This window comes from Capsicum annuum, chromosome 8 (genome assembly GCF_002878395.1).
Source record: "Capsicum annuum cultivar UCD-10X-F1 chromosome 8, UCD10Xv1.1, whole genome shotgun sequence".
Classification (NCBI taxonomy): Eukaryota; Viridiplantae; Streptophyta; class Magnoliopsida; order Solanales; family Solanaceae; genus Capsicum; species Capsicum annuum.
In genome coordinates, this window is record NC_061118.1 from 50,410,840 (window position 1) to 50,429,084 (window position 18,245).

The 18,245-nt window shown below is 37.8% G+C and overlaps 1 protein-coding gene across 8 annotated transcripts in view; it reads left to right on the forward strand.

Moving 5' to 3' along the window:
* The window catches only part of LOC107839033 (anaphase-promoting complex subunit 5), a 47,942-nt gene that overhangs the window by 23,941 nt on the left and 5,756 nt on the right, over window positions 1-18,245 (forward strand). For 5 of the 8 annotated variants that reach the window (XR_007043988.1, XR_007043990.1, XM_016682370.2 and 2 more), the window contains exons 11-16: window positions 1,871-1,948; window positions 2,046-2,308; window positions 11,988-12,047; window positions 12,146-12,213; window positions 17,144-17,249; window positions 17,327-17,468. Coding sequence is in view for 5 of the 8 variants with exons in the window: in XM_016682370.2 (XP_016537856.1) it covers window positions 1,871-1,948; window positions 2,046-2,308; window positions 11,988-12,047; window positions 12,146-12,213; window positions 17,144-17,249; window positions 17,327-17,468 (717 nt within the window). In the remaining 3 variants the exon portion in view is untranslated. Of the gene's footprint in view, window positions 1-1,870; window positions 1,949-2,045; window positions 2,309-11,987; window positions 12,048-12,145; window positions 12,214-17,143; window positions 17,250-17,326; window positions 17,469-18,065; window positions 18,191-18,245 lie in introns of all 8 variants that reach the window. The other 3 variants (XM_047395547.1, XM_047395548.1, XR_007043989.1) reach the window with 2 other exon arrangements.

The window sequence follows — 18,245 nt, forward strand, 5'->3', positions numbered from 1 at the left end:
CGAGCAACTTAGCTTATGATTGCTGCCTAGGGGCATGCCCAGATAAGTGGTGGGCATTAACTCTACACTGCATCCCAATATGCTTGCTGATTGCTGAATCTGAGGGACCTCATTCACTGCCTCAAAACAAACCAGAATTACCCTAATATAACTGATTTGTGCAGGTTCACAAAAGATGACAGTATCATCTACATAAAACATATGGCACACTTCTCTTAATTCTCTCCCCCTCCCTCCCACTTGAAGCCTTTGATCCATCTGTTTTGTGCTACAATCTTATCATATAGTCAAAACCTTCCATTGCCAAAATGAACAAGAAAGGGGAAAGAGGATCACCCTGTCTCAATCCCCTTTCTGACTCAAAAAAGCCCCAAGATTCCATTAACTAGAATAGAGAACCTAACAGTTTTAATGCAAGCCTCAATCCACTTTAACCATCTGCGTTAACTAGAACAGAGAACGTGACAGTTTTAATGCAAGCCTCAATCTATTTCAACCATCTACATTCAAATCCCATTTGTCTAACAGTTTTAAGAAGGAACAACCAATTCACATGAGCGTAAGCTTTTTGGATATCCAACTTGCACATTAGTCCAGGATATTTCCCGCTTTTTCAATTTTATAGAAACAAAGCGAGAGTGTTTAATTGAGAATCTTTCTAATCCATTTCTTGCTGTCTTAGAATTAAGTATTCTTTGAATTTCTTTTGAAGTTGATGTGTGGTCAAATCAAGGCTGGAACTTGACATATAGAAGATTGATGCAAGACTGGGAGATGGAAAGATTGACCAACTTTCATTGCACACTAGACCAATGCAAGGGTCTACAAGAAGGAGAAGACATCCTAAGATGGAAATGCCACAACAAGGGCATTTTTACTGTAATTCTGCCTATAAAGACATGAATCAGATGGGGTCCCAGATCAGTTTTTTGCCTTGGAAGCTTATTTGGAAAGTAAAAATTCCATAAAAAGTAGCTATTTTCACTTCGTTGGTTGTGAAGGAAGCTGTTTTAACTCAGGACAACCTAATGAAGAAGGGCGGAAATATGTGCTCAAGATGCTTTTTTTGCGAACATAATGCAGAGACTTCACTGTAAAGTGGTCAGCCAGCTTTGGAATCTTTTTACCAGCTTCAGAGGCATAAGGTGGACGATGCCAGGAAGAATAGGGGAGGCACTAACTAGCTGGAATTCTGAGGGTGGTGGTAACACTAACAAAAGCAGATGGAGAATTGTCCCGGTAGTAATATGGTGGACCATTTGGAAAGAGAGAAACTCTAGGTGTTTTGAACGCAACAACTCACTTCAAAAGTTAAAGATGAGCTGCATTATAAGTTTTTGTTATCGGTGTAGCTCAGAGTATATAGATGACCCAATTTCTATAGTAGACATCCTAGGACCCTTGTTAGATGAGATAGGATTTAGTGTTAGTCTATTGTTTTTACTCTTTTGAATGTAGATTCAATGATGTAATTTTGGCTTCCAGCTTTTTTGCTGATGATTTATATATAGTCTATTACCATTGTCAAAAAAAGTGTCACTACTTCACTTTCTATTCGAAGACCTGGCTATATATAATCTTAAATGTCATCTGCTACAATTTAGAAGTTTGCTTACTGTGCTCTACATATATGATTCCTCTGGTCAGCTGTAAACCCTTAATAGTTTCACCAGGGATATTTGCAACATAGTGCCAGAATATTTTCTCCGTACTTTTTTTGTTATATTAGCACTAGGAATATTAATTCCTCTGATCATGGGGAGTCTCTGCTGAATATTGTATTTCTAGAGGCATTTTGGCTCTCTTCATATGGTTGATGTCTTTATCTGTGATTTATAAGGAAACTGAACCTATGGCATTTAATTTGCAGCAAGTGCAACGACCTTTGCTTTCATTTGGTCCAAAGGCTTCCATGAAACTTGCAACATTCCCAAGCAATGTCTGCAAGGTTATATTCACTCCTAAATGTTTGCTTTTATCTTTTAAAGCATAAAGTTTCTTTTGAGTTGCCCATTTCTTTATCCTGATTGTATTCTTTCTTGCAGGAACTGAGGTTGAGTTCTCATCTGATTAATGAATATGTTGATGAGGCTTTACTAATGATCCCAGATGGTGCTTTTTGTACTCAATGGATTAAGAATTTAAAGAAGCCAAAAGGTTCTGTTATCTTTTCCCAGGAGAATGAATGTAGGAATAATACCAATGCATTCCAGTTCTGTGGGCAGCCATGTTCCATCCCTGGATCGGTTCTGCAACTTTTAGGCTCTTCATATTTGTTCCGTGCTACTGCCTGGGAGTTTTATGGCAGGTGATGTGGTGTCTTGGTTCTCATTCTTATTTTTGCTTACAGTACCCCATCATTTCCTATGTGCGATACGTTCCTTGTGCAGTTTTCGATAATGTGCTGTTTTAGAAGCATGAAAATATTAGAAGAATGGAGTCAGAGAGCAATATCAGAAAAAACAAATTCAAGGGGATACAAGAGCTGAAGGGACTGGTCTCTTTCGCTGTTAAATTCAAAGATAGTGGAAGCAGGATCAAGGGGAAGGCTTTGAATTTAATTGATCAATGAAGATCAAATTAGTCACATGGAATATGAGGGGATTAAACAACATAGACAAGAGAAGATTAGTAAAGAATTCTTTACTAGTGTGGGGTGTAGACATCATATGTTTGCAGGAAACTAAACTTGAGGGGGGATGTAGAAGACATTGTTAAGCAAATTTGTGGAGGTAGATGGACAAGTTTCGCTTGTCTTAAGGCCAGTGGAACTAGGGGTGGAATCATAATGATATGGGATAGAAGAATATGGAAAGGGGAGGTATTTCAGATGGGGATTCATACTTTGACCTGTAAATTTGAAGGTCAGTTGCACGATTTCAGATGCCATATCACAAGTGTATATGCTCCAAACTGTCACTTTGAAAGAAGGGAGGTTTGGGAGGAAGTAAGTGCTGTGAGGGGCTTGATGGAGGGTCCATGGGCAATTTGTGGAGACTTTAATATAGCCAGATTTCCTACAGAAACGAGGAATTGCAAGAGAAGGTCCATAGCTATGGTGGAATTCTCAGACTTCATAGAAGACATGGAGCTTATTGATCTTCAACTGGAAGGTGGTGCTTATACTTGGGATAAAGGGGAGACATACACTACTGCCTCAAGAATTGATATAATTCTGATATCCGAAGAGTGGGATAATAGTTTTAGTCCTTTCTGCTGAGAGTAACATCAGATCATGTCCCTGTTATACTGCAAAGTGGAGATTGGGACCAACAAAAATCATACTTCAAGTTCGATAATTGGTGGCTAAACACTGATGGCTTTGTCAACAAAGTTAAGAGTTGGTGGACATCATTTGATTTTTCAGGAAAACCTGACTACATTTTTGCTTGTTAAATGATTGCTTTGAAAGAAAAACTTGAGGGAGTGGAGTAAAAGCAACCAAGGCAATCTGAAAGTACAGAAGTCAAATCTGCTTAATCAACTGGCAGCATTCGACAAGAAACTGGAAAGCCGAAATTTAACAGAGGAGTAAATGGTGGAGAAGGCATTAGTACTAATGAAGTATGAAGAGCTTTTGAAGGATGAAGAAGTGGCATGGAGGCAAAGATTAAGGGCCACTTGGTTGAAGGAAAGGAAGGAGACAGGCACACCAAAGTTCTTTGGCTGCAAATGCCCATAAAAGATGTAACACCATTGACCAATTAATGATCCGCAATGAATTAATATCAGAGCCACAGAGTATCAAGAATGAGATTTTGGAGTTTTACAAAGAACTCTATACTGAGACTGAAGAGTGGAGGTCTGGAAGCAACTTTGAAAATTGTCCAACAATAACTGAGGAAGAAAAGGATCAATTGCAGAGAAAATTTGAAGAACAAGAAGTCCTGAGATGTTTGAAAATGTGTGCGAAGGATAAGGTACTACCCTGATGGATTCACAATAGGGTTCTTTAAAATGTTGGAGGTGCTTAAACAGGACATCATGGGGGTATTCCACAATTTCCATTCTCATGCTTTCTTTGAAAGGAGTTTTAATGCTACTTACATTGCTTTGATTCCCAAGAAGAAAGGTGCAAAGGAGTTAAAGGACTACAGGACAATAAGTCTCATCGGAAGCATCTACAAGATTATTGCAAAAGTACTCGCTGAGAGACTGAAAAGGTAATGGAAAAGTTGGTAGACTCACAACAAATGGCATTCATAAAAGGAAGGCAAACAGTGGATGCTATTCTTATAGACAACGAAGCGGTGGATTCAAGACAAACAAAAAAAACTTGGTGTTCTTTGTAAGCTAGATATTGAGAAAGCATATAACCATGTAAATTGGAATTTCTTACTTAGCATGTTACAACAAATGGATCAAGTGGATAAAATTTTGCATTTCTACTGTGAGATTCTCAGTCATCATTAATGGTTCCCTTAAAGTTTTTTCCAAGCTCAAAGAGGTCTCAGGGTGATCCCCTATCCCTTTTTTTGTGGATAATTGCCATGGAAGGGCTAAACAACATGATCAAAACAATGAATCTTAATGGATGTATTAAGGGCTTTGAGGTAGCCATGAATGATCATTATAGTCAGGAGATTACACATCTCCAATACACTGATGACACCTTGATATTCTGTGATGAAGATGTGGAGCAATTGAGAATTCTAAGAATTATCTTAGTCCTTTTTGAAGGTATTTCTGGGCTACGTATTAACTGGAGAAAGAGTATTAATGAAGTAACAAACATGGAGGCTTTGGCAATGATTCTGGGGGGGGAGAAGTGGGGGCTCTCCCTACTACTTGGCATGCCATTGGGGGCAAAATCAAAATCTACAGGGATCTGGAACAATATCATAGAGAAATGTGAGAAAAAGGTTTCAAGATGGAAGTGTCAATACTTGTCATTTGGTGGGAGACTCACTTTGATTAATTTAGTCTTAGATTCTATGCCGACTTATATGATGTCCCTTTTTCCCATTCCAGTGGAGTCACTCAAAAACTGGATAACATTAGAAGGAAGTTTTTGTGGCTGGGCAATAAAGAAAAAAGGTGTATCATCTAGTAAAGTGGAAAGAAGTAATTCTTAGCAAGGCTCATGGCAGACTGGGAATTAGAAATTTGAAGAATCACAACAAAGCACTCAGATTGAAGTGGTTATGGAGATATTCTCAAGATCCGGAAAGCTTATGGAGCAAGGTGATCAAAGCTAAGTATGAAGTGGAAGATAACGGGATGACAAAGACAGTTAACTCAGCTTATGGTGTTAGTCTTTGGAGGTCTATCAAAGTACTATGGCCAGCACTTAAATGTAAAGTCTCCATCAAAGTACAAAATGGTAGAAAAACTTCATTCTGGAATGATAACAGGTTGGGGAATGGAACCTTATAAGTTTTATTTGCTGATATTTTTGCTCTAGCTCAACACCAACGGAGATCTATAACTGAAATGTGGTCCCCTCAAGGTTGGAATCTGACACTTTTTAGAAACTTGAACAACTGGGAGGTGAATAGAATGATAGAATTTCACAAGCAGTTGGAGAAATTCACAGGAGTGGAGATGACACGCTGAAATGGCAGGGAAATAGTAGTGGGAAGTTCAATGTTAATGCAACCTATAAAATGTTGAACCAACCCAGAATCCCAGTCACCAACTGGCCCTGGAAACATATATAGAAGACTTAAATACCATATAAGGTTGCTTGTTTCTCATGGTTATTGGCAAAGGAAGCGGTGCTCACACAAGAAAATTTAATCAAGAGAAAGTGGATTCTTTGTTCTAAATGTCTCTTGTGTGAAAAAAAGGCGGAAATAGTTGGCCATTTATTTCTTCACTGCAACATCACTAACCAGGTATAGAAGATCTTCATTAATCTCAGAGGTATAGCCCGGACAATGCCTAGAAAGATTACTGAAGCTCTCCTTAGCTGGGAAGCAGCTGGAGCTGGAGCAGATGACATAAGTAGAGGGAAGATGGAGGATGATACCTGCTTGCATATGGTGGACAATTTGGAGGGGAAAGAAATTCTAGATGTTTCGAGAACAGTAGCAATACAATACAAAAGATCAAACTTAATTGTATTCTGTTGTTTTATTTTTGGTGCAATCAGGTTTATTCAGAAGATACTATATCTATCCTAGACACTTTAGGTTTTTGTTAGGATGGTAGGCCTATTTTGCTTTCTTTTGCTTACATGTATATATGGTTTTAGTACAACCTATGTACTTATTTGTGCTTAATACATACAACCGTTACCTTCTCAAAAAAAAATAAAATAAATTTCTACTTGAGTGCCCACTGCCAATGCTGAAATTTGCTAACTGCACGGTTAGTCAAACTATGTCACTACATGTGATAAATGTTTAGGAAAAAATTATTAAGGAGGAGCAACAAATCTGCTTTTCTGCTTAATGAGAAAGATACGAATCATTATTTTCAAATGCAAAATAATAAGTACTACTCTCTCATTCAGAATTCAAGGGTTTTCACTTGACTGGACAAGTATTAAGGCCATAAACCTAGTTGAAGTGTTTTAGAATTCTAATGAGGAGGTGGTTCAAATGTAGGGATTTTCCAATTGAATAATTTCACAATTGTAAGCACAAATCATGACACTTGGTACTCTTCTTATTGGAGAAACGTTTTGTGGATTATACGGAGGTTAGTTCTACAAGATTTTATATGAGAAACCAAATTCGTATAAGTAACACAAATTTTTTTTACTCAAAGATCAATTTTTCTTTTATTTCAAACCATATGACCTATTATTCTTTGGAGTACTTCCCCATAGTTCAATTTGGTTGACACTTTCACTTGTTCCACCAAACAACACAACATGTCTTTCAATAGCATAATTAGGGTAAACAAGTATAGGCTCAAAGTCAATCCTTGGTGTAGATGCATGATCATGGGCAGCTCACCACAGTTTCACACAAGTGGAAGCGCTCTCATACATATCCTTTCGGGTGGATGAATATGGAGAAATGGAAGGGGGTGGAGAAAAAATAGGATAACTATACCTTTCGGGTGCAGTATGTGGAGGAACATCATGAAAGGGTGGGAAGCTTTTAATGGTAATATTAATTTTAAGGTTGGGGAGGGGAGTAGAGTTAGTTTTTGGGGGCAAAAGTAGTGTGTAGGCTTGGTGCTTAAGGATGAATTCCCAAGTTTGTATAGGGTTTCTTGCCGAAAGAAGCTTTCTGTCCAACACATTAAGGGGACACAAGGGGATGCGACTTTTTAGGATTTGATGTTCATAAGGAATTTCCTGGATTCAGAGGTGACCGAGGTTCATATACTACTAGTTTTACTTCAAAAGCAATGCAAACCAGTCAACATATCTTTTTTTTTGAAACTGGTAAGGTTGTATTCCTTAGCATTAAGGGTATGCTGTCCACCTCCAAAAAGTGACAATTACAAATTTCCTATTAATTCTACAACCTGATCTACTTCTTCTATACAAAGTTGTTTACACAAAAAAAGTAATACTAAACAATTCCATTTAACCTTGTGAATGGAATTGGATCTATCTTCAAAACATCTCCCATTTCTTTCCATCCAAACTGACCACCATATACATGATGGTATTAACCTCCACCATTTCTTTTGACTCTTGCTACCTTCTCTCCCAATCCAGCAACTCAATGCTTCTGTAGTATGTTTTGGCATTGTCCAGTTCAAAGTTGTGATGTTGAGAAATATATTCCAGAGTTGAGCAGTGAACTTACAGTGCACAGAAATAGATGATTGTTTGTTTCCCCTGTCAGATTGCACAAAAAACACCCGGAACCAATTGTCTACCCCTTTTTTTTGAAGTACTTCCTGAGTTAAGCAAACCCTCTTTATTACTAGCCAAGTGAAATGCTTCACTTTTGTAGGTATATCCCTCTTCCAGAAATAGTTCCATTAATATTTAGGGCATCCATCCATTACTTGCAACCCTCTTTTGTATGCACTGTTGACTGAAAAAAGACCATCTTTGATGTTCTTTGCTTTCATTGAATTTTGTCCCTAGTATAGGTATTTATGTTGATGCTCCCTAGTTTCCCTAGTAACTCTGCCATCCTCTTTATCTCCCAATCATTAAGGGATCTTTAAAAGAGATGTCCAGGCCCTGTTCTGATCAACAATCACCTACATTAGCATTAGGATTGTCACAAATTTGGAACAAGTCTGGAAAGAGTTCCCTAGAGGGGATTGGTCTATCCAGACATCATTCCAAAATTTGGTTTTATTTCCATTTCCACCTTGTTGAACAAGTTTTCTTTCATTTTAGGCCATAGATTTCTAGTTGTTCTCTAAACTCCCACACCATATGGTTCATTAGTGCTCTCTGTACACCAAGGACTCATCTCTCCATATTTTGCTATAATCACATCCCTCCAAAGAGCTTCTCCCTCCTCATTGTATCTCCCTAAGTTGCATGGACTCGGGTGCGGGTATCCGAGACGGGTGTGAATTCGAGAGTCGGATTTCTCCATATTAAAATTTTAAGATTCGGGGGTGCGAATCCGAGGATGGATACGGGTGCTAGGATTCGATTAAAAAAAATTAAATATTACAATTATAGAATTAGAAAAATATTTTTAAAATCCACTTTAAACTTTTAAGATAACTTTTAGTTACTTTTTCAATTAGGAGTAATCTATAGTATAGATTTGTATATTTGGAAAACCAACAGACACATATTTTTTTTACTATATTAATATAAATAAAATTATGGAAAACCAACAGGCACGTATAACTCTTTTTACTATATTAATATAAAATTATTTTTGTATTTAAAAGAATTTTATTTATTAAAAATCACCTAGAACTGAAAAGTTATTCTTTACGGTTTCCAATAGTCTTTCTCTTTCTTCTCAACTATTCAAATTCTGACGACAATAATTACAGTTGTCAGATTTCTTCATTCCGGCGATGACAACAGTCGTTGAATTACTCGTTTTCGAATTCTGGCGATGGCAACAGTCGCCGGTTTTCTCACTTTTGACGACACTAACCCTAATCGTTGGTATTTCTCCCTTCTGGCGTGATAACCCTAAATCCGTCGCCGGTCTTTCTCCCTTCCGCGACGACAACCATTGATGTTGGGTCAACATCTCCGGATTAGTTTGATCGAATCGGAGACGCACCCCGCATCCGCGCCTGCACTAGCGTCGGGACGGGTTCGGCGACGAAACCCTTGAGTCCACGCAACGTAGATATCTCCACAACCACTTCATTAATAGACTTTCATTATGAAGTCTTAAATTTCTAATACCAACCCCTCTCTTTCTTTGCTAAGAAACACAATTTTTCAGTTCACTAGACTATAGCCCTTTCCTTCCTTATTGCCTTGCCATAATAACTTTCTCCATAACTTGTCTAGTTTTTTAACCATTTTAACTGGGATTGGAAATAAAGACATTACATAGGTTGGTAATGAGTCAAGAACAGAGTTGATGAGAATCAATCTCCCTTCCAGAGAAAGAGAAAGATACTGAGCCTTCCATCTTGATAGCTTCTTTTAGTCTTCACCAAGATATTATCCCAAATATACAGAGCCGTGTGGTTGCTGCCTAGGGGCATGCCCTGGTAAGTGGTGGGCAAAAACTCAACACTGCTTCCTATTGCCAGTTGCTGAATTTGAGGAACCTCATCAACAGGGAAAAGACTACTTTTTCCCCAATTAACTCTCAATCCGGAGACTGTCTCAAAACAAACCAGAATTGCCCTGATATAACTAATTTGTTCTGCTACAGGCTCACAGAAGATGATAGTATCATCCGCATAAAGCATATGACACACTTCTGTTGCTTCTCTCCCCCCCTCTCACTTGAAAGCCTTTAATCCATCTATTTTGAGCCACAATCATCATATAGTCGAAACCTTCCATTGCCAAAATGAACAAAAAAAGGGAAAGAGGATCACCCTGTCTCAATCCCCTTTCTAACTCAAAAAAGCCCACAGGTTCTCCATTAATTAGAACAAAAAATCTGACATTTTTAATGCAAGCCTCAATCCACTTCAACCATCTGCATCCAAATCCCATTTTTCTAAGAGTGTTAAAAAGGAATGGCCAATTTACATGATCATAAGCTTTTTGAATATCCAACTTACACATTAGTCTCGGGGCTCCATTTTTCATTTTTGTATCAATACACTCACTAACTATAACTGCTGCATCCATGATTTGCCTCCCCTTCACAAAGGCTATTTGATATTTGCTGATTAATTTATCCATCACTTTTTTCAGTCTTTCAGCCAATAATCTAGCAATTATCTTATAGACATCACCAACTAGACTAATTGGTCTGAAATCTTTTAACTTTGAGGCTCCTGGATTCTTTGGAATTAATGCAATAAAAGTTGCATTAAAGCTCTTTTCAAAGGCTCGTTTGGAGTGAAAAAACAGAATAGTTCTGATTAAATCCTCCTCCAACATATTCCAGGAAGTCTGAAAAAACACCATAGGGTCGCCACCATAGGGTCGCCATCTGAGCTTTCTCTTCTGCACATAGATTTAAACACACCAAAATTTCATCCTCCTCAATAGGTCTTTGTAGCCACACATGTTCTGATACTTTGAGTTGGGAGTTGGGGAATGACAAAGGGTTCTCTTTTAAGTCTTTTTATGAAAAGCTTTTGGGTAGGGCTGATGAGAGATCCTCATGTGTTTCGGTCTGGATACCTAAGGTGCCGAGGAAAATGTGTTTCTTCAGGTGGTTAGCTACTAGAGGGGTGATCTTGACGGCGGAGAATCTGGATAAACTGAAGGTTGTCTGCTTGAGGGTGTCTTTTGGAGAGAACCATAATTTGTAGGTTTTCTTCTTTTTTGATATACCTCAGGTGTATGGCCAAGCTGGCCTTGTTATTATCAATGAATTTATTTCCCTTATCAAAAAAAAGTTTAATATGAACTTGTCTATTCTCCAACACCCACTAAGGGGTTTTTCTTGGCACCCTATCATACACCTTCTCTAGTTTGATGAACACAACAAGTAAATCTTTCTTTCTTTGGCGATAAATTTTCATCAGTCTTCATAGCAGGACTATAATCTCTGTTGCAGATCTACTAGGCATAAATCTGAATTGATTTTTTGTCTGTTGTAGTATTTATATGTCTGTGCCTTATTCTAAATCTAAATTTGTTATGCCCTATAATTTTGCTAATCACGTAATTGCAATAATTGGGAATCAATCAGGTATCATTTCAAATTTTATGATATAATTCTACCATATTTTCATTCTTAATGTTACCATATGCAAATGCATATCATGGCCTTCCATGAAAATTATAAAAGCATCGTAGATACTCTAGACTTATCGTGGCCTTTCAGTTACCCTGTTTTCTCGTATATTATTGTTCTTGCTGAAGTTTTGTTTTGGTTCCCATTCACTTATTTGCTTCTCTTTTCTGTTTTACTATAATATTATCCACCCTAGGTGGTTTTGTAAAATGAAATAGAAACATTACAGCATATAGGGGACAAACTTTACCAATTTCAGAATCTAACATCTCAAACAGTTTCAAAAAGCTTAATAATTTATTATTAGTTCCAGTATAAAACAACATAAAACAAGCACATCATTAGGGGAACGTCCTATTCTGTAGTTTTAAGACTTGCCTCATGATATTGGTTTTAAAGATTTTTCTTCACTACTTAAATTTATTATAAAATGACCAATTCCCTCTCTTAAAAGTATTTTATTTACAAATCAAGGAAATAAGAAAGCAGTGTCGACTGTCCAATGGGGGTCATGCAGAGACACAAAAGTATGAAGCCAGTTAGAGATTATGAACATCAGCTTTTGAATGCATGGTTTTGGCTTATAAGCTTGTAAATCAGATGTTGCATGGTTTGTGCAAAAACGGCTAGATGGATTTTCTAATGCAGTTCACATTTTTTAGGTGCTTTATGGTCACCTGTTAGCTTGTGTAGAATCTGTAGATTACAAGCACTTAATTCCAATTCAAATTATTTACTGATTTTATTTTCTCCTTTTGTGTGCTAATTTAGTTCTCCTCTTGCTCGAATGAATGCACTGCTTTATGCAACATGCTTTGCTGACTCATCGAGGTAATACTTGTATGATTTTTAAGTAGTTGAGCTGTTTGAAATTGTGCCTTGTGCCTTCTTATCGTGTGACAGAAATTTGCTTTCTTATCTACTTGCAGTTTGGATGATTTGGCGCTAGCATATGGCAAGCTTATCCAGTATCTAGCAGTATTTAAGGGATACAAAGGTTTGCACAAATATCTGAGTGCTTCTTAAGTGTTCTTGAATTGGCATAGCTATGCTTACATATATTCATAGGCTCATAGCGTTATTGTGCATAACGTGATGGTTATAAAGCATGCTATATATTTAAGTTGGAGCTTTGGAGACAGACCTTGAGTCTTAAAGGATTTTAAGTTGAGCAGGTCGATGGAATGAGGAGATTGATGAGGATGTCACGCACCGTATTGGTGCAGGATGGTTGAAATGGAGGCTCGCTTCGGGAGTCTTGTGTGATAAGAAGGTGCCTCTTAAGCTCAAAGGTAAGTTCTATAGAGTGACACTCCAACCGGTTATGTTGTATGGAGCGGAGTGTTGGCGAGTTAAGAACTCTCACATCCAGAAGTTGGAGGTGGCGGAGATGAGGATTTTGTGATGGATGTGTGGACTTACCAGGAGGGATAGGGTTAGAAATGAGATTATTCGGGAGAAGATGAGAGTGGTTTTGGTGGAGGACAAGATGCGGTGTAACGCCCCGAGACTACCCCTGGACGTCACATGGTGTTTAGGACCACAAGTGATCCCAAGCTAACCCTTGTATTGGCATAACTCGTGAGCAACTGAATAAAATACATAAAACTTGAAGTAATAAGCGGAGGAAAAGCTTTAGCTGAACATCTTCAAAACAAGACTATTAAAAACAATTACAACTCTACTAATATTGACTACAGGTAGCTGGGACATGACCCCCAGCTATCCCGAATCAATACGACTGAATACAGAAAACAAGATGCTACTTGAACTATGATTGACTCAAGTCCTCGAATAAAAAGGGACTCATCACCTGCTGACTGGAAGCTGCACACTGTCTGATTATGATGTGTGGGCTCCAACTGGTACCTACATTATGAGACAATGTAGCACAGACATATATGTGGATCAATACTTCTGGAATGTACTGAGTATGTGGGGGTGAATACATAAGTAAAAACAATAATTTAATGTACATATAAGCCTTTAAACAATGCATGTTAAGTGTAAATGACTCACCTTGGGCTTGAATAAAACAAAAGCTGTAAAATCATAAACATGAGTAATAAAGTCTAAGTATGAACTTTGTGAGCCATGACACTTAGTTTCTAAAAGCTTTACTTTTATTTTTCTTTAGAGAGGTTCTTCTAACTGACATACACCATGTGAGCTATCATGTAGTCTAGCGTCTTACCCACAAATGGGAGAGCTCAGGCTGGGCAAAGTTGTCCTACCCTTGCCATCGGAATAGGACCTTAACTTAAGTGATCACTATACTTAACCCATATTGGGACTTGAACCTACGGGGGCACGTAGCTCTGGGGCATGCGACCTTGGACTCATACCCAAATCGGTGCTACATACTACTCCCTTACTTATATGCTCAAACTTTAAGAAATCCACTTTAACTTGGCATAAGGGTTTATTTAATGAAAACCAGTTATGCTTTTCTTTCTTTAAATCATAATAAGGATGAACAAATGTGGATTCCTATCTTAGCTTAGGATCAAAGATCCATTCTTGCTTTAAATCTTGAGATAATTTATCAAAAGAAACTTAAGAATATAATCTTCTTGAAATCTCAAACCATTCTTGGTATAAACTCATCAAATATAACTTATGAGCATGATCTTCTTGAAATCTCAATACTTAAACCTAGGGCTTAAAAGTTCATGCTTGAAATCAAGGAAACTCACAACAAAACTTCATGCTCAATAACAATCTTAAAATTCTCAACAATATTAAGTCAAGATAGTGCAATTTCATTCATGATATCAAATTTATAAGTTAAACATAAACATAAGCACTTCTTGATATACATAAAGCTTTAAATCTCATAAAAATCACATGCTTCAAGAATATATGAACCCTAATTCAAAAAAAGTGAATAATCTCTTAAAATCATGCAATTTGGGCACAAAGGTGAAAGGATACCCTTGTTCATAACCCCACGTACCACCATAATAGGCTTGATTTGATGAAGAAAGCTTGACCTTAAAAGCCTTGGAGATGATCTTGAAAGCTTTTCTTGAGATTCTTAGATTAGAGAACTTAATTCTTGTTTTTTCTTGAAGAGAATGTAACTTGAAGTTGAAGTTCTTGGGAGGAGGTTAGAAGTTGAAGTTCTTGGGAGGAGGTTAGCGTTTGTTCTTGGAAAGGAAGACTTTCTTGGAGAGAAATTATGAATAAAGGGGCAAATAATGCTCCTTGGGGGCTTTAATTATGTGTTATGGACGAATTTGGATGGGAAAAAATGACCTATTTGCCCTTAAAAATGTGGAACCAAAAGCTGTAAAGTAGGAGCGATGGGGCGTGCGCCGCGGGCTAATCACGCGCCCTAACTGCCTCTCTCACGAAAATGGCTATAACTTTTCGCTCGCGTATCGGATTAAGGCGAAATTGGTATCGTTGGAAAGCTAATTCAATTATCTACAGTTTGGTGGGTCTTGAGTTGAAAAATTCAACATATATCAAAAGTTATACACATTCAAAGTAGACCCTTGTAGAATCGAATACCAAACTTTGGACGATGCAAAGGCTCTTGGCTCAACTTTGTTCTAAGTGATTCTTATGAACATTTTTCACCTCGAAATCACTTCACACACTAGGATAAAGATCATGACATATGAATTCAAAAATAAATCATGGGATTATAGTTTACAAACGTAAGAATGACGCTTCAAAGTCTAGCCCGAAAATACGGGGTTTTACATGCGGGAAGTGAGGTTGTGATGGTTTGGGCATGTGATGAGGAGGGGTACGGATGCTCCAGTTCGGAGGTGTGAGAGGATGACTATGAATGGTTTTAGGCGGGTTAGAGGTAGGCCGAAGAAGTATTGGAGGGAGGTGATTAAGCATGACATGGTGCAGTTACAACTTATGAAGGATATGATCTTTGATAGAAAGGTGTGGAGGACGCGGATTAGGGTAGAGGGTTAGTGGACAGGAGTATGTATGTAATAGTAGGAAAGAGTTCTTTGTTTGCATTTGTGCTTGTAGTTTCTTATAGTCTCAGCTTCGTGGTGTTTTGGTGATATCTACGTTTTCTGAATAGATATTTTATAGTATTACCTCGTGGGTGTCTTGTTTCCTTTATTATCTAGCGGTTAGATATCCCTTTGTTGTTGTTTGCTTTTATGTGTTTTGTTTATTATATTGTTATCTGTCCTAAGCCGGGGTCTATCAGAAACCTCTCTACTTCATCTGAGGTAGTGCTGTGGACTGCGTACACTTTATCCTTCCCCGACCCCATTTGGTGGATGTATATTATTTTTTTTATCACATGCATAGGGTTAATAAAAACCTCTTTAGGTATTGCTTGCTTTTACGATTAATTGCCATATGGTATTAGTACCCTTTTTCAACTTTTGCAATTTTTCAGTAGCCCTAGCCCTAGCCACTGAGTGCCTACCAAGAAATGGACCTTAAGCCCAACGGAACTCCAAATGTTAGCTCACTAGGTGAGTATTGCCCAAGATCAATATCAATGTTATCAAAGGCGCACTTAAAGTGCGATTAAGACCTCAAGCGAGGCTCAAAACGTGTTGAGCAATTCACTTCGCTTTATGTGCGCTTCATTGTCGTGATCAAGTTCCTAAGGCATACTTTTCCTTGCCAATGAGTCTCTTCTAAAGAGGCGACTCTAAACATTGATATTTCACTTTATCGTAATTTTTTTTCAATTTCTTTGTTCATATATTTCTCATCCATATTTCTCATCCATGCTTATAGTTATAAGTCTTGGACTAAACATAAATATTTGTATTTTTCTCCCTTTGCACCTTTTTTCATTGAAGCCCATGCTTTTATTATGCGCTTTAAGCCCCAATAGGCCTTAGAGCTATTTTGTGCGTTTCGCTTTTGATAACACTGCATCATATAAGAAGACAATAACCATTACTTCAACCAATTTGGGGCACTCTGACACACCCTTTGCCCTGCGTGCTCAGAACTAGACACGTGGAACATGAACAACAGAATAAAGGATCCCAACCAAGAACAGGGTTGGATTTGAATCTGATACCATGTTAAGAAACTTGACCTTGGGCCTAACTTGACCTGAAAAGTTAGCTCGTGTGGTGAAAAAGTGCCTAAAATCATTGAAGGAGACATTGTAAAAACAGGAACTTGAGACTATTCCCTCAACCCATGTGGGGGACAGATCTTTCAAGACTTACCAAAAAACTTGCTAAAACTGAAGACAGCCATATGACATACAGGTCCGCTCATGTGAAAAATGGTGCTTTGACAGAAATGCAGTCAGAATGGTTTAGCTTTTCCTTCCTTTCTAGAGGTGGATACATTTATGTGTAATTTGGTCAGAAGGACAGAAGTAGGTCTAGTGGAATTATGATTGTGATAGGTAATGAGATGTGGCAAAAGTGTTCTTAGGTAGGTAATGAGATGTGGCAAAAGTGTTCTTAGGCAAATACTAGACAACCTCATTTAGATCATGTACAATAAGCAGTTGTGGCAGCAGTGCAGGGAAAATTTAGAGTTATTAACCTTTTCTTGTAGAAGAATAGCATTGTTGTGTAATCCTGGTTGAGGGAAAAAAAACTGATGGACTTTAAATAGGATCATGATAGACTACTGTGTTATGTCCAAAGTGTTCTCAGGCAAATTCTGATCAATCTCATGTCCTGAAAGGGATCCGTAATTGTTTCCAGTCTTGAGCTGGGCTTTAGTGTACTGTGCCCAATACTGTAGATAATTCCTCAGACTTCATTGATAGGAAAGCCAGGTCTATTTCTTTCCTTTCTTCTGTTAAAGTAACTTGTCCTTTTTTCTCCTACATACCTCGGAAAATAAAAGGAAAGCAAAGAGGAAAAATGAATTTATTCTATTGTTTTCATTTTAGTTTTTTTTTTTAATTTATTATTGTTACTTTTTTACTCAGTAATGGGTGCTTATGTATGTACCTTCAGAAGCTTTTGCAGCTCTGAAACTTGCAGAGGAGAAGTTTTTATCTCTTTCAAAGTCACAAATTCAGCTTGTAAAACTACAATTGCTCCATGATCATGCTTTGCATACGTAAGGCGACATCTCTAGTGTTTACTTGGTTTTAAAAGTCCTTTTCCTTGTCTGATTGGACGTAAGTTTCTGTTCAGGGGAAATCTGAAACTAGCACAACAGTTGTGTGATGAGCTTGGTGTTTTAGCCTCTTCAGTAGCTGGTGTAGACATAGAGATAAAGGTTGAAGCTAGCCTCCGCCATGCTCGAATACTGATTGCAGCAAACCAATTTAGCCAGGTAGCCTGCTTTCCCGGAATTAGATCTCTTTCTAGGTGGCTCAATAGGATAGATAAGGGTGATGATATTCCGGTTTCTACATGACCTGCTAATGTTTTTGGATGTTCTATATCTAGTTTTGAACTTTGTACTAAAGGATACGATGTGATAATGCAATTGATTGGATTTTCTTTCTTATGTATTATCGTTTTAAATCAATAGAAGAATGTGCTGGCTTGCTCCCAAAGAAGGTAAATAAATAATGAAAGGGAATAGAGTCAATTACATCCTAAACTGGTGACACTCGAGTTCACTTTATGTTTGCTCAGGAAATGATTTAGGTCTTGTTATTTATCTATCGGACTTCTAAGGCTTTGAATTACGGTTGTGCTGATGACAATATATTTTCTTTAGTTCATTGCCTTTATGCTTTATGCCAGTAGGTCATTTCCATTGCCCTCAATTCCTTCAATTTTCTTGAAAATTGGCATGTTTTTCTTGTCTGAGCATTTCTTTTCTCGTGAAAATCATGGGGCCATGGTCTAGTTCAAATTGGCTGGACCAGAAAGTCTGATCTTGGTTCGTAAGTTGAGTAATCTTTGATCTTGGTTGATTCAGTGCATTGTTTTTGGTAGAGAAGTGCCTATAAAATGGGAAATGCGCTACCTTTGGGTCCGAAATACCTCCTCACTCTTCAATATATTGACTTTGGGGATAAGAAGCACCATACGCATGCTTTCCAAGTATGAGTAGTTCGCTTGCAGATTTGATTGTGTCTGTGATGCCAAGGATTATAAC